This window comes from Ochlerotatus camptorhynchus, unplaced genomic scaffold (genome assembly GCF_037179485.1).
Source record: "Ochlerotatus camptorhynchus isolate MF236.1 unplaced genomic scaffold, CSIRO-AGI_Acam_v1.1 ptg000261l, whole genome shotgun sequence".
Lineage (NCBI taxonomy): Eukaryota > Metazoa > Arthropoda > Insecta > Diptera > Culicidae > Ochlerotatus > Ochlerotatus camptorhynchus.
Window position 1 is genome coordinate 15,558 of NW_027040751.1, and position 16,229 is coordinate 31,786.

Consider the following 16,229-nt stretch of genomic DNA (forward strand, 5'->3'; position numbering starts at 1 on the left):
ATGGAAGACTTTGACTACCCAGCCATGCAATAGTCTCATTCCGTGCCTTATGGCAACTTGATGATTCTATTGCGCTCATCTGCTGGCACCACCCAGGGGAGACTTGGTCCTGTGCAATGCTTAACTTATCTCCATTCCACTCAACTACTCGCAATTTCGTGTGATATAGTGGGCGGAATATTATTATATGAGACAATTCAATGCAGACGTCTTTCCAAATTTGGCAGATCGACAGGTAATCGGTGAGTTAGCACGATAGTTGCTATTCAACAACTCGACAACGTCCCATCGTCAACGCCTGCTATGAGAATTTCCCATAGCAGACGCCAACGAAATGACGTCATCGAGCTATCGATCAACTACCCTGGTTATCGCCTGGTACCTTATAGCACGATGCTAGGAGGCGAACCGGAAGAATCGATGAGCTACCTCCCCCGATGTTTTTTTTTTGTGGATTACGTTTTGTGTGCAAAACTACCATGCTACCTAGAAATACGCGGAGGGAGAGATGGGCGGAGAGAATGTTTTGAGCCAAATGAACTGTCAAAATCTGAGCCAATCGAACATTAGAATTTTTCCAAAGATTTCTTATTCTTAAGGCCGGCGCACAATAGATACGTTTTCAGGTTTTTTGACAGTTAGCCCATGCATTATCTGTCAAAAAACCCGAAAACGTATGCATTGTGCGCCGGCCTTTACTCCAGGTTTATGGTATTTTTGACGTTGGATAACGTCTTTCGTCTTGAAAACAGTCATTTTGGATGCGTTACGAAAAATTAAAAGATTTTGAACGATAATAACTCAACCGTCTCTCGATAGATTTACGAGATAGTGGCATCAATCGATTGGAAATATTTCTAGCAATTAGCTGAATGTTTCAAAACTTTTGATTTCATTCTGTAAACTATTGAAAAACGGTTAAAAGTAAACCATTGTCTAAAGATGGTGAAAATCGATTGATTTTTTTATATTCTTATACTTTCTCCAACCGAGACATCAGATGCGAGTATCTGACACCTCTGATATTTTCTGTTCTACTATATAAGCGTCTATCAAGGTCGCTTTTGAACGATAATAACTCAACCGTCTCTCGATAGATTTACGAGATAGTGGCATCAATCGATTGGAAATATTTCTAGCAATTTGCTGAATGTTTCAAAACTTTTGATTTCATTCTGTAAACTATTGAAAAACGGTTAAAAGTAAACCATTGTCTAAAGATGGTGAATATCGATTGATTTTTTTTCTCCAACCGAGACATCAGATGCGAGTATCTGACACCTCTGATATTTTCTGTTCTACTATATAAGCGTCCATCAAGGTCGCCCGTTCCATCATTGTCTATCCGATCGTCGACCCAGCAGCAGAGCAGCAGAGCAGCAGTACCAGAGCAGCGGCAGCAGAGCCTGGGGGCGAAAGGGCAACTACGCCGAGTGCGTTGGTGCCAGTGCTCCGGTATACTGGGCCGCCGTCATGGAATGCCCAGCTGCTGCAGTTCTCAGTGGGTCGTATTCACCGTCTGCTAGCGCAAGGGCAACTACGCCGAGCGCGTTGGAAAAATGGTCCTTTTCAGGGCCACAACATTATCAAGAAAGAGTTTAACGTACGTATGCGAGTATCTGACACCTATGATATTTTCTGTTCTACTATATAAGCGTCCAACAAGGTCGCCCGTTCCATCATTGTCAACAACATGAGCCCAACAAAACGGCCCTTTTCAGGGCCACCATACTTTCGCAAAAGAGTTATTAAGGAATATTCCTAAAATATAATATACACAATTAAGTACAACACATAACAGACGTTATCCAACGCCAACCCTGCGGTCGTATCTAGTATACAACCCTTCCAACTTTTTATTAGGGATACTTTATAGTCAACATTGAGTCCATTATGTCCTTTACAGACATTTTTGCGTATTTTGCGGTTTCCGTATATAGGGATAGCCCCCTGGATTCGCGCGAGGTTAGCCTTTTAAGTTCAATTTTTCCTAATTTTACATGAGCATCCCTAATTTTGCCGATATGTCATCATGACATTTTCTCGTTTTCCTTCGATTCCATCTTCTATCCTGGCTGCTGATGGTGAAAAGTTACATCACGCATGTTGTCAGAGGAAAAAGTGCTTCGTCTCTTGTATTTCGCATTAAGTTGGAACCTTTCTCTTGTTGAAACAAATCGTGCAAACCTGCCCCTTTTGGTGGATAGCGTATCGTACCGGTGGAACAGTTCGTGTCCGGATCAGTGAAAATGCACTAGCGCACGGAAAGGATACATTGCCGAGCAGAACTCTCACGCTTTTTCGATTATGTCCGAGTCCAAGCAGGTTCGTGAAAAGGAAGAACGAAAAAACTCAGTCGTCTCTTGTGTTATTTTCATCCAAGTAGGAATCTTTTCAGTCGCATTTTTGGTTTTATTTCTGAAACGTAATTCTTGTTTTTTACTCCGTAAAAAGAAGTGCTTTTTGTATTTCTGTTCTGTTGCAGATAAAAAGACACTCAGCTTACATCATGACACATACCTAACTACAGCTTTCCGTTCCGTCCCAATGTGCAGTCCGTGCGAAATCATTTCCCGTATAAATTAATCATTGTTTTCTTATTTCATGCGTTTACTTTCAGTTATTTATTTGAGTTGCCCGAAAAAAAGAAAGCACCGCTATTAGCAGAAGATTACTGCCGGATGAACTGAGAGCACGGCGCTAGAAAGTGTATTTTTTGTTTGTTATCGATTAATAGTGCACAGTATCCCAGCCTAGAAAGATTATTCCATCGCAATTAGTTCATACACCAAGGCATTTTAAAAAATATTAGTTTTTTCAGAAACGTTTTTGAGCCAATTTGTGTCTTTCCTTTTTCTCTGAATTTTGTGTGTTGTTGTAGGAAAATATTCGAAACAAAGCCGAATCACACGAGTATCTTTCTAATCAGCTTCTTTTTGCTACTACTATTATGCCTTTCGTCGCCATCGCCATTCGAACGTAACATAAACTTGAAAAACAAATCGATCGAATCGCGTAATCTCGCGGAAAATACATCTTCGGCTCGCGGTTCAAAAACACAACAAACCAAAAAAAAACTGCTACGAAAACAAACTTTTGAAAATACGTGTGAACATTAATAAAAACAAAACGAATGGCCGCGTATCTGAACCGTACCCTGTCGATGGTGACTGGCTCGAATGGGTCGGCTTCCACGTACGACACGGCGGCACTGCTTGACGCCAATACCTCATCGCCCCGGGGTCTGCATGCTGCCGGCGGTGCCGCCACCGGTCACAACGATGTCTCGCCGCTGCAGATATTCGTCCGTGCCAAGAAGAAGATCAACGACATCTTCGGTGAAATCGAGGACTATGTGGTCGAGACCACCGGATTCATTGACGGTGAGTACAGGGTTTTATCATAACTTGTTGAAGTTGCTAAGCGTAGTAGGATACTGGTTTCTCTTACCCATTGTAAAAGACAAAAAAGGGCAGGAATATGTGGAAGATTCTAAAAATTCTACTTAGACATCTACATGTTTAACCCGTATATTAAAGCCAGCTTGTTGCATAACAGCTTCTAAAGCATCGTTGAACTGGAGGCAAGAAATACCATCGTCTTGTCGACGCCCCTTGTATGATTTGATTCCAATGTTTCATATAACCCAGTCACCGTAGGTAAACATGTTGTCGTCCATTATCTTCCTAGAGATGGTCAGTTTGTTTTGAATCCGCTTCTCTCTTATCCTAAATTTTCTATTTATAGCTCTTCACAATAAGTCGATGAATATGTTCCGCTACATAAATATCTGATGTTATATGATATAATTAGAGACTCACAATTTTCCCAAATTTCAGACTAGCGCCAAGTTTGTAAATACTCATTTCAGATAAAAAAAAATGTTTTCCGGAATTATGAAATCATTAGATGTTCTGATCATACTTTTAATGTGTAAAAAAGATCGACTCTTAAAAAACTCTCCAAGAATCGTAACTCGTATTACCTTGCCTGCAACAGTAGATACAAGCGGCTAAACAAAAAAAAAACGGTTTCATACTTATCTACGTCGGAATCAACGAAATTTGAAAGACAATCCTAAGAATTTCTTGTCATATATCGACGAACAGCTGAAGGAAATAGGACCGTGGACTACCTTCAAAAATGAAGCTCGGCGATAAAAAAGTTTCTTCTCTTCCGGCATAACTGTCCGGAAAGAACAATTCTCAGCAGTATTTACCGACGAAACATTTGACCCACATCTGGTGAATGATGCTGCAGCTAATGTACCTCCATGCTCTGCAATTGGTCCTCAACCATGGATATTACATAAAACTGTTGAATCAGCTTGCGCTCGGTTGAAATGTTCGTAACCCCGGTCCGAACGGCATACCATCTATCACCTTGAAGGAGTATAGTTCTGCTATCTCGCAACCTCTAGCTACTATTATCAATCGCTTGCTCTCATCCGGATCTTTTCCTAAAACATGGAAGATTCGTTCGTTTTTCCCGTGCACAAAAAGGGTGATAAACCAGAGGTTTTAAATAACAGAGAAATCGCTGCATCATGTGCTACGACTATACTAACATCATTGTCACAACTACGTTTCCGCGACTCAACCTGAGGTCATGCCAAAGAGATCCACCTGCACCAATTCATATACGTCCTTTATTATCAAGGCTATAGAAGCTCACAAGCAGGTCGATGCAATCTATACTGATTTTTCAGCTGCTTTCGATAAAATCAACCATGAAATCTTAATAGCAAAGCTTGAACGTCTAGGTTTCTCTGGTTCGTTGCTAGATTGGCGAAACTATTATCTCTGGTTGGTCGTTCAATGTCGGCAAAAATTGGTAATACCGAGAAAATACCACAGACAAACAGACATAACACATTGAATATTTCTCACTGTAAAACATTACCGCAATCTGTTGAGTACACTGTGGTGGGCACTACACCGAACAGATGACGATAGTGTGTAAACGTCAAACGCAAGGGAATTGACTATGCGCGCCAGAGGGAGCGGTACTACCAACTACGATACTTTTAAATTGACTGTTAAATTATTGTCCGATGAACAACTTGCGAGTGTTATGTCTATTTGTCTGTGATAATAGTATATCAGAACCATTCATGTCACATCTGGTGTTCCACGGGGCAGTCATATTTAACCTTTCTAATTGTTACTGTACCTGAATGATGACAACCTAGTGCTCAAATGTTTTAAGCGGTTTAAGCTCTCGTATGTCGATGACTTCAAACGCTATTATGTCAAAAAGATGCACATTTCCTTCATTAAGACCTTTTTTTTCCAAACGGTGCGCAAATAATCGCATGAGTTTGAATGCCAACAAATGCTAAGTAATTTCCTTTAGACGTAAACACCATTTCATTTGCCGGAACATCTCTAAAGAGAGAATCTACTTTTAAGGTGTTCTCTTAGATTCGAATCTTACTTTTTAAGATCATGTAGGATACATAACCTCCAAAGCTTCTAAATGCCTGGATCTAATTGTTCGTGCTGCCAAAGAATTCTCGGATATTCACTGTAGACCCTGTATTGTTCCTTAGTTCGCTCTACATTGGAGTATGCCGTTGTGGTCTGGGTTCCTTACTATCAGAACAGCATACAGCAAGTATAAGCTATCCATATAATCTCCCTAGATATGAAGATCAACCATGACCTTCTAGAGGTTCGTAGGAATGTCACTAAGGCTTTTTCGGATGTTGTTCAATCTCACATAGATTGTCCTGCAATGTTACGTGAGTTGAATTTTGATATTCGTCATCCCTCCATTCTCACCAATTTATTCGTATACCGTGGACCCCCGGTAATCTGACCGTTTTTAATCGGAACACTTTTTAGTTTGAACTCCGCTAATCATTAGCAGATGGAATGGTGAGAAGTAAAATGGATCGATGCGAAACGGAACGTAGAATGAAAACAAAACAGCAAATAAGGCTACCAGAAATTCACTTTTTTGGTGGTCATAGGGTTACTAGAAGTTCAAATTAAAATGAACCCCGTTAATATGCACGAAGTGTCGTTCAGATGAATCGACATTCCGTACTTATTATGGCTATAATGAGCCTTTTAGCGAAGACCAATGATGTCTTCGCTTTTAGTCGAGGGGTTGGTCACTCAGCACAGTGTGCCAAAAACATAGTAAGGCACACCACGGCACACTCGTTGGCACTGTTCGGCACCCATGGTACATAATTTTTATGATCCCTAAAGTACCTGGCATCACTGCGCTATTTCTGCGCCTGCGCGCACTGACGTGTCAAAAATTGGTTGTTGACAGAAACAAATTTTGGTATCCGCAACAGATAATTTCGCCGTCCTGTACCCTCAGATACAGACTGGTGAGACCGGTGGAAAGAATAAGAATATTCATCTCTCTGCCGGAGATATAGTCATCTAGACCAATCTCATCATCGTGCGACAGAAGACAAAACATATCATCGTCTAGCATCTCGTTGGGATCCATGAACGAATCATCCATGTGGACATTCTCATCGTCATCTCTACCAATTCTTAGCCATGCCGATTCATCCATGATTCTCTTCATATATGGCTATCGGCTCGATCTTATTTTCACCCAAATCGCCTAGAACACCAGTCAACCATATAGCTTCCGCTTAATGCTTAACGCCACATACTCTGCTTCGCTTGATGAAGTGGCCACCAGGGTTACTTCCACTCACTTTCTATAAAAAAAATGTTTTTTGGAATTATGAAATCATGAAATAGTATAATGCTAATTAGTACACGCAAGTTACAAGAAGAGGTCTTGCAGTATATGTTTGACATATAAAATCTGTCAATATTGCTTTCAGTGCTTCACAATCAGCGATTTTACGACTCGTGAGCACTCACTCTGAGTGAACGCTCACGAATCATAAGATCGCTAATTGTGACACTCTGGAAGCGAAATTGACAGGTTTTATAAATCAAACACATACCTTACAATCTCTTCTTGTTACTTACATGTACAACTTATCATTATAACATCTAATGATTGCATAAGTCCGAAAAATATTTTTTTATAGCAAGTGAGTGGAAGCAACCCTGGTGGCCACCACCGTTTGTTTTTTACTGGACCAGACAATATTCGATCCAAACACCTGGAAGACAAATCCGCTCACTGGCTTCCTGTCCTCGGTATCGGTAGCCAAGTCTTCATCCGTGAGTGCGTGAATCCAACTAGTGGTTTTGCTTGAACGTCTCGGGTTATAGTCAAGCAATAATCCAACGTCCCTTTCAAGTAATGCCCTACTGTCCGGGTTGTTCTTGGAATCTTCCCAGGTATCCGACAGGATAGCAAATGTCTGATCGCGTGGATACCATCACATACATCAAGGTTCCCAGTAGTTCACGATACGGTACTTCGGAAACTTGACGATCATGCTGCAATCATTTTTCGATTGAGGTCCTTGGAGGGTTGCATTCCAACATGCCAAACTTCGGGAAGATCTTTTCTAGACTAGCTTCTTGAGACAGCATCATATTTCCGTCTTGTATCTTCATACCATTCTCCACAGTCGGATTGTTGACAGCTTCATTCCTCGTTCATTCATCGCTTTGAGAAGATCATGCACATATAGTACGATGAAAATAGCATCTTTCTCCCTCTCGTCGGTACGGGAGTATAGGCAATAATCGTACTTGGAACGAATAAAACCTAACTTCAGCAGCACTTGATTGAACTTCTCGTTCCAGCAGCGGATTGCTTCAGACCATATAGAATTATCTTCAATTGGCACACCGTGCCAGCTCCCGCCTTGCCGCCGTCCGGAACCGCCATGAATATTTGCTCTTGGAGCTCACCGTGAAACGCCGTCTTCACATCCATTTAGTGGAAATTGCAACTCTTTTTGAACACCGACAGCCAGCACAATACGGATTGTTGTTAGCTTCGAAACAGGTGCATAAGTTTCGTTGTGGTTGGAGGCGAACCAGCCTAAGGCTGAAAGCCTCCTTAATAAAGCTAAATAATAATAATAAGTTTCGTTGTAGTCCAAACCGGCTTTCTGCAAGAAACCTTTGACAACCAATCTTGATTTATAGTGCACAGGGTTTCCTTCTTCATCTTCTTTCATACGGAAGATCTACTTCGACTGCAAGGGTTTGACACGGCACCAGTTGCCATACCTTGTTGGCCTTCAGGGATTTTAGTTCTTCATCAACTGCATCCAGCCACAATTGTCGGTCATTCTGCGCCCTGATTTCACCGTAGGACTCCGAGGAATCTGGGAGTCTGCGCTCCCGTTCACCGCGCCTAGTGTTTGAGTCGTTTGACTCTTGAATGTGAACGGAGCGTCCCAGGATTCTCAAGTTGTTCCTCAGGTGGTTCTGCCAGTTCAACGTCTTCTTCGTCATCAAGTGAAACAGGCATCGCGTCTTCGAATTCATCTTGCTGGTTGTTTTGTTGTTCTTCCAGTTCAATCTCATCTTCGCCATTGTTTGAAACATACATCGCGTCCTGGAAGTCAGTTTGCTGGTCATCTACGCAGTCCAGATATACCATCGGAATCACCAACGGTACCTTCGAGTCTTGACTGTCTTCAATTGCGTATGGTGATGAATTCTCGTTAAATTTGATGTCACAGGCTACGAGGTTTTTTCTTGACGATCTATCCCAAAAGCGGTATTCATAGCATAGCCTACCATCACCGCCTCGCGAATCTTATAGTCCAGTTTCTTCCGGAGTTGACCTGACACCTATGCAAATGCTTTGCATCCGAAAATTCTCAGCTTCGAAAGATCAGGTTTCACACCGGTCCAATACTCAGCAGGCGTACGGTGTTGTCCGATAGAGCAATAGAGGGCAACGATTCTGCTTATGACCACATGTACTTGGGGCATATTCCAGTTAATCAGCGTTGTTCTTACCTTCTCGATTGAACCTTTCGGCAACCCCGTTCTGTTGCGGAGAATAGGCTACAGTTGGCTGGATTTGAGTCCCCTTTCTCTTATAGTATGCTTCTTGTTCCTTCGAGCAGTACTCACGTCCTTGATCCACGGTAAACTTGCTGATTCGTTTTTCAAACTGGGCAGTCACCATCGCTTCATATTCTTGAAAACGATCAAAAACTTCAGACTTCTTCTTGATCACGTAGACACACGCATAGTCATATAATCGTCAAAAAATGACACAAAATACTTTGATCCGTTCCAGATCGGAGGATCGATTGGTCCACACACATTCGAGTGGATTCGCTCAAGTAGACGACTAGCTTTTTCACGAGTTCCATCGAAAGGTTCTCTACACTGCTTGCAAAGTACGCAAGTCTCATAGAATTCGACAGCATTCACCTTCGGACCGAATCCTTCTACCATATTGTACTGAACCAACGTGTTCATCGTGGTCTGACTGGCGTAACCAGAGGTTTCCAGTGTCCGATGCGCATAGATTTGCGGTAGCTTCTTTCATGTCCAAATCAAATTCAGTTCATATAAATTACCTCGTAGATGCGCTACTCCCAATAACCGCGTCATCCTTCTTTATAATTGCTTGATGCTTTCCATCACGACTTGTGAACAGTACGTCGATTCCCGCTTGAGACACATTTACACGAATATTGCATTCTTCAATTCAATCCGCACACCTTCTCTTGATAGTCCAGTAATTTCACCTTCGTAGTTTCCAATAATCGTAACAACATCTTTGGCCACATAGATCACGAACGGTTGTGTGAGCTTCCTCACCGACTACATGCATTCCAAGCTGTTCACCAGATGGTCGCTACATCCAGAATCCACAACGAATACGGACTTTGTGTGTTCTGTCTTTGTCGACATCTTGTTCACCATGAACGAAACAGACTTGCTGTTAACGGCTGCATTCACCTTACCTTCTGGCTTCTTAACGTGGCAATCTTTTTGCATATGTCCCACCTTTCCGCAACGATGGCGTTTCCCAGCTTTTTTGGGCTTCTTATTTCTTCGTCCGACAAACGCTACACTCCTATCTTCATAAGAACCTTCCATCCCATCAGACCATTTGGATTCCTTCGCCAACAATTCAGTGCCAACATTTCAAAGGGGCGTAATTGCTTTTGTAAACAATGACTTTAGCCGTCAATTTCTCGCGAATGAAATCTTACCTCTCCAAAATTACAATGCTAGCTGGTAGAGGAAACATTCCTCTACCTGCTGGTGTCATTATTTTTCATGAATGAGCTTTGATTCGCGAGCAATCGACGGCTAAATCCATTGTTTACAAATGCAATTGCGTTCCTTTGAAATGTTGGCACTGAATTGTTGCTTCACGGTTTCCAACCTCATGTCCTTTTAGTTGATGTTCTCTAAAGCTGTTGCCATGGAGTAGTAGCTGTGGGAAAGGGTAAAAAATAACTGGGATACCGTATCGTTCTCCTTCAATTTAGCACCAGCGGTCTTGAGTTGCCGTATGATGTTGGCGAACTGTTGAAAGTGATGCCGCATTGAAATACCTTACTTCATTCGAAGTCTTGCCAACTGCTTTCGTAACAGGGTTTGGCTTGCCACAGACTTCTTCGCGTAGAGCGAGCCTTCCACATATCGCGAGCCGTCTCCTTGTCCCGTTTTATGCCAAGACACTCATGAGAAAGGAATCCGACCAGCAACGACTTCGCTTTCCGATCTGTCTGCATAAACTTCGCTTTTCCAGGATCCGTTGCACCAGGAACTTGTCCCGTAAGCGCTTCGGAAACTTCCGCCGCATCCAAAGAACTCGAAAACGCCAATTCTCGAAATGTGTTCCATTCAACTGCGGAATTCCAGAACCTTCCTTCGAAGCAGAGTCCATAACCTGAAGGAATATGGTGCGGAATAAACAGACTGAATTGGCTAAGTTCTAGATTCAGCCTCTTTAGTGCTAATGGGGCGTACAGGAAACAAGCAGGACAACTCGTAACAATAAACAAGTTTTATTAACGATAAAAATATGACTGCTCTCTTCAATGTCTTGATGTGGAATAACGCTAGGAAAATGATTGCAATCCAATTACTCTGAATTTTATTTAGAACTCTATGGATGTCTACTCACAATCCCCATAATAGTCTCTTCAAAACTAGTTTAGGATTCACCCTTAGTTTTCCTTAAAATGTTCATGAAATACTTCTTAAAATGACCTGAAATTGCCAGTTAAATGTCATTAGTTATTCTGTCAGAAACGTGCGCTGCAAGATCCGCCCAATGTTATTCTGTCAGTTCGGGCTCCACCTGTTGGGCCATAGAGGTAACTCTAAGACTAGAAGGTCCCGAAGAAATGTGCTCAACTTTTTGGCTCAGCTCTGGTACTCTCTTCGGTCCCAAGCTAATCGATGCACCCCTCGTAGCATAGGAAAATCCACGAACCCCTCATTTTATCTGTCAAACTTTCATAGCGAATCAAAACAAACATAGTGTAGTACTAGAATTTCGACTAGAATGGGGTACGTTAATCGTTTGCTTAGGACCAATAGGCTAGTCAAGTAGTGAGCCAATTTAAAATCGTTAGTTTCGTATTGATTGTTGGTTGGGCTCTGGTCTCCGGAGTTGCCACGTCCATTACTTCCTTCTGATTGTTGCTGTACAAAGCACTTACAGCCGCTACACTAGCGTACGTACTGCTCTGTTGTTTTCCTTTCTTCCTGCCCATCCTTTCGCTTGGGACAGGAAAGTCCAAGAGCCTAGCTATTTTGGCATTGTTCAGATGGACAAAACCTATTGAATGATGAACAGTGTTTAGTTCAAGATTTCCTCACCAGGCGGCGAAGGTGTATCTTTTGACATCTAGTTGCTTGCATTAACTTGACGGTTCGACTAAACATAAGGTTGCTGTCTTTGGCATAGTTGTTCAGACGAACAAGAACCTTTGGATGGTGGATTAGTTCAGTTTGACTTCTAACTCCTCGAATAGATAGAGCAGGTTGTAGTTTTCAGCAAACTTGTTCACATGGATAAGATCTATATTGAATTTTGAATAGTTCAGCTCATAATTCCCTTTCCAGGAGTTGTCTATGATCTAATTACAGTTTGGCTACACCTCATCTGCATGTAGCTCAATGGTGCATTAGGAAGTAAATAAATTTTCAAGCCAAGCGAGCGCATTCGTCGTAAAATGTTGTCCCGTCAACACATACTGAAATATTTTAATTCTTTCCTGTTATCAAAAATTACAGACCTCCCGAAGGTGGTGGAAATCGTGGACAAAGCCGAATCGGAAATGTTCAAAAGCTATGTATTGAAGGTATCCGGCATTCGGGAGGTGCTGGCCCGAGATCACATGAAGGTGGCCTTTTTTGGGCGTACCTCGAACGGGAAAAGCTCGGTGATCAACGCTATGCTGCGGGACAAAATTCTGCCGAGTGGTATCGGTCATACGACCCATTGCTTCTGCCAGGTCGAGGGCATAGACGGCGACGAGGCGTATCTGGTGAAGGAAGGCTGCGATGAGAAGCTGAATGTTACGGTGAGTGGTGTGGAATTTGTTAAATGCCATAGCTTTGACTAATTACTATTTTTGTGACTTGCAGTCGATCAAACAACTCGCCAACGCACTCTGCCAGGACAAGCTCTCGGAAAGCTCGATGATACGAATATTTTGGCCCCGCAAACGGTGCAGCCTGCTGAGGGACGATGTGGTGTTTGTCGATTCGCCCGGTGTGGATGTGTCGCCGAACCTGAACGACTGGATCGACAATTTCTGCTTGAATGCCGATGTGTTTGTGCTGGTGCTGAACGCTGAATCCACAATGACCTTGGCGGTAAGTTCACTAATTGCTGCACTCGAGTGTTGAACAATTTACGAACGCGGAATTTGTTCTGTTTTGCAGGAAAAGTCCTTCTTTCACCAGGTGTCTACCCGCTTATCGAAACCGAACATTTTCGTGTTGAACAACCGTTGGGATGCGTCCGCATCGGAACCAGAGTCTCAAGAATCGGTAAGTTGAATCAGCTGACGCGGGAGGTGATTATGATCAGACGGCTGTATCATTATCCTTCTTATTCTTCTTCCATTTGTTTCTTTCTCTTCCAATTCGAACCCATTTTTATCATTTACCAGAAGGACCTGGATAAGGTAATGGAGCAAGTTTGTCCAATGACTTTCGCTTCCGCTGCCGATGACTGTCCTATCTGCTTCTTCTCCTTCTTCTTCTTTTTTGCACATTTTATTCAGTTTTGATTGAGTTGTATGACGTTTCCTCGATTAACGTCATGCCTGCTCATGATACAAAGGGGCAACTTTTTTTCAAAATCTTAAGAATTACATCTCGAGGAATAGTAACTCGTAACGATTTTCATAATCCAGTGAAAAAAATCTACTAAGAATTTTGCTGGAGGAAATGTCGTACAACTGCCTGTACTAATATGGATGTGTGTTAACTTTAGTGGAAGGCACTCCTTCGCTTTCAGTCGTAACAAAAATACTTTTTTGTACACCTTCAGTCCACTGTAGTACCACTGTTTCTAATCCTACTTTTAGGTCAAAGCACAGCACCAGGAGCGATGCGTCGATTTTCTCGTAAAGGAATTGAAGGTTGCCTCCGGGAAGGAAGCCGAAGAACGCGTTTTCTTCGTGTCAGCCCGCGAAACGTTGCAGGCCCGGTTGAAGGAAGCGGAAGGACTCCCACCCATTGCCGGTGCGTTGGCTGATGGTTTCCAGAATCGCTACTTCGAGTTCCAGGATTTCGAGCGGAAGTTCGAGGAATGCATCTCGAAGAGCGCAGTCCGCACGAAGTTCGAACAGCACAGCTCCCGGGGCAAGAGCATTTCCAACGAGATGCGAACCATGCTGGACAATATCTACGATCGGGCGAACGTTCTGCGCAACCAGAAGCTCGAGCAGAAGAAGAAACTAACCGATCGGATTGCCACCACCGAAACGCAGCTGATGCAGGTGACGCGCGAAATGAAGATGAAGATTCACAACATGGTCGAAGAGGTGGAACAGAAGGTAGCTAAGGCACTGAATGAAGAGATTTGGCGACTGAATGTACTGGTTGATGAGTTCAATCTGCCCTTCCACGCGGATCAACTGGTACTCAATGTTTACAAGAAGGAAATAAATGCCCACGTAGAAAGTGGTCTCGGATCAAATCTTAGGGCACGGCTCAGCACAGCTTTGGCTATGAATGTTGAAACAGCTCAGCGGGAGATGACCGACAGGATGACATCTCTGATTCCTCCGGAGAAGATTATTACCCACACCCACCACGTCATTGCGAGGAACCAGCCGTTTGAAATGCTGTACTCGCTAAACTGTCAGAACCTGTGTGCCGATTTCCAAGAGAACCTCGAGTTCCAATTCTCCTGGGGCATAACGGCGTTCATTGCGCGATTCAATGGCAAAATGCGGCCTAACAACAAGAAAGCCATTACGCACAACAGACAGAGTAGTAATATGAATGTAAGGTTTTATTTATTGTTTTGCTCACGGATATTTTTAATTTGATTCCAATACTATGATCTTATCAGGTATCGCAAATTATGTCACCCACTTCACCGATGTGTCTTATGCCGGAGAACGAGCTAATCACAGAGGAGCAGCTATCGGTGATATCAAAGGTGGCGATAGCTTCGATTGGATCGCAGGGCACGCTGGGACTGCTGGTGGCAGGAGTGGTAGGTTATTTCTAAAGTTGATATCTATTTTCAACATGTAATGTTCATAATTCATCACCATAAATTCACGACTACTTCCGTAAAACATAACATCCGCTCTTCTAGCTCCTGAAAACGATCGGCTGGCGAGTGATTGTGGGCGCCGGTATCCTGTACGGTAGCGTGTACCTCTACGAGCGCCTATCATGGACCAACGCCGCCAAGGAGAAGAACTTCAAGACCCAATACGTGCAGCACGCTACGCGAAAACTGAAGTTGATCGTTGATCTGACCTCGGCTAACTGCAGCCATCAGGTGCAACAGTAAGTTCTAACTACACCCTGCTTACCACATTTCATTATCACTAATTTCACACAATTCTTGTCCGCACCACACAGGGAGCTATCCAGCACCTTTGCCCGTTTGTGCCGCGTGGTGGACACTGCCACAACCGAGATGAACACTGAGCTGAAGGACATCGAAACCTCGCTGGGCGTTATCGAGTCTAACCAGAAGCAGATCAAAGTGCTGAGTAACAAGGCCAGCTTCATCCAACGCGAGCTGGAGATCTTCGACAGCAACTACATCAAGGAGAACTAAAACTAAGCAGCAACCGAAGCAAGATTAGATTTAATATATTGGACTGGAGTAGATGGAACATTGTCCCACAACGGTATCGATACCAAACAAAGTTTGCTACGTGGACAGATGTGACAGAAAGTTTTGCTACAGAGCTATATTGTTGTTCCTTGGCCACTTTTTTACCTGGATCGATACTTCAAAACTTTACAAGCTTAGTTTTAAATGTTACTTGCTTTAGTAGGTTTTCCAATCCTGTTTAGTTGCTGTGCATACAAACCCATGTTGTGTTAAATATCTATGTCACCCCCACAGGAAGAATCTATACAATAACCGAATACTAAACAGAATATTGATGCAAGTGAGTGCAACTTACTTAGAAAATCTTAACGAAATATTTCAATGTAACTGTGTATAATATATTATAAGAATTAGTGCTCTAGCTACGACACCGATAAATAGGAGAAGTGAACAATTTTCTGTATATATTTTTGTCTCCTCCCGTACCGATTAAAGGCACTTGTTGAAGAAAATAGATGAGAGCTGTTGTAAAAAAATATATCATAATCTATGAAAAATCGGATTCTAGAGAAAAACCTAACTTGCATAGAATTGAAGCTAGCGAACCAATATCGATAGATAAATTGATTATTAGTGATTTTTACGGCTGAGCCGCTGGCTTAACCCTTTTTTTCGAATCAAATTGTACTGAAAACTGATTTTTAATTTAAAATTTGATCACTGAAATAAAGTATTTCCGACTTAACTGAAAGATTTATTTGAATTTTGTGTTGACTTGTTGAGTATGACAAAATGTCGAAAGAAAAATGTATACACGCTCATTTAATTTTTACTCTAAAGTGAGTAGAATTCTACTCACTTTAGGTAAAAGTGGAACAACGCTAAAGTGAGTAAACACTTAGTTCCTTACTTTTGAGTAATGGGTGCATCTGTCAAATTTAGAGTAAATTCTACTCAGTTCTGGTTTTAAGAAAATTAGCGGAACTGAGTAAATATTTCTCAGTTCCTGTATAATTAATCGGATTATAATATGGGGATTATTCCGAGAGTCGAAGTGACTACCATAGAGGTAACTC

General features: G+C 42.4%; 1 protein-coding gene across 1 annotated transcript; it reads left to right on the top strand.

Moving 5' to 3' along the window:
- The first annotated feature begins 2,074 nt into the window (after positions 1 to 2,074).
- Positions 2,075 to 15,898, top strand: Marf (Mitochondrial assembly regulatory factor). Its single transcript, XM_065226770.1, has 9 exons — positions 2,075 to 2,325; positions 2,621 to 3,383; positions 12,132 to 12,421; positions 12,486 to 12,716; positions 12,786 to 12,893; positions 13,436 to 14,359; positions 14,428 to 14,574; positions 14,680 to 14,876; positions 14,952 to 15,898. Exons 2-9 carry the CDS (start codon positions 3,134 to 3,136, stop codon positions 15,151 to 15,153), a joined length of 2,349 nt encoding a protein of 782 aa, XP_065082842.1. The 5' UTR covers positions 2,075 to 2,325; positions 2,621 to 3,133; the 3' UTR covers positions 15,154 to 15,898.
- Positions 15,899 to 16,229: the final 331 nt, after the last annotated feature.

Bases quoted from the DNA above. Each gene is read 5' to 3' on its own strand.
- Marf (XM_065226770.1), top strand. From the start codon at position 3,134: ATGGCCGCGTATCTGAACCGTACCCTGTCGATGGTGACTGGCTCGAAT. The intron at 3,384-12,131 runs GTGAGTACAGGG...CAAAAATTACAG, and splicing joins GACCACCGGATTCATTGACG to ACCTCCCGAAGGTGGTGGAA. The intron at 14,877-14,951 runs GTAAGTTCTAAC...CGCACCACACAG, and splicing joins TGCAGCCATCAGGTGCAACA to GGAGCTATCCAGCACCTTTG.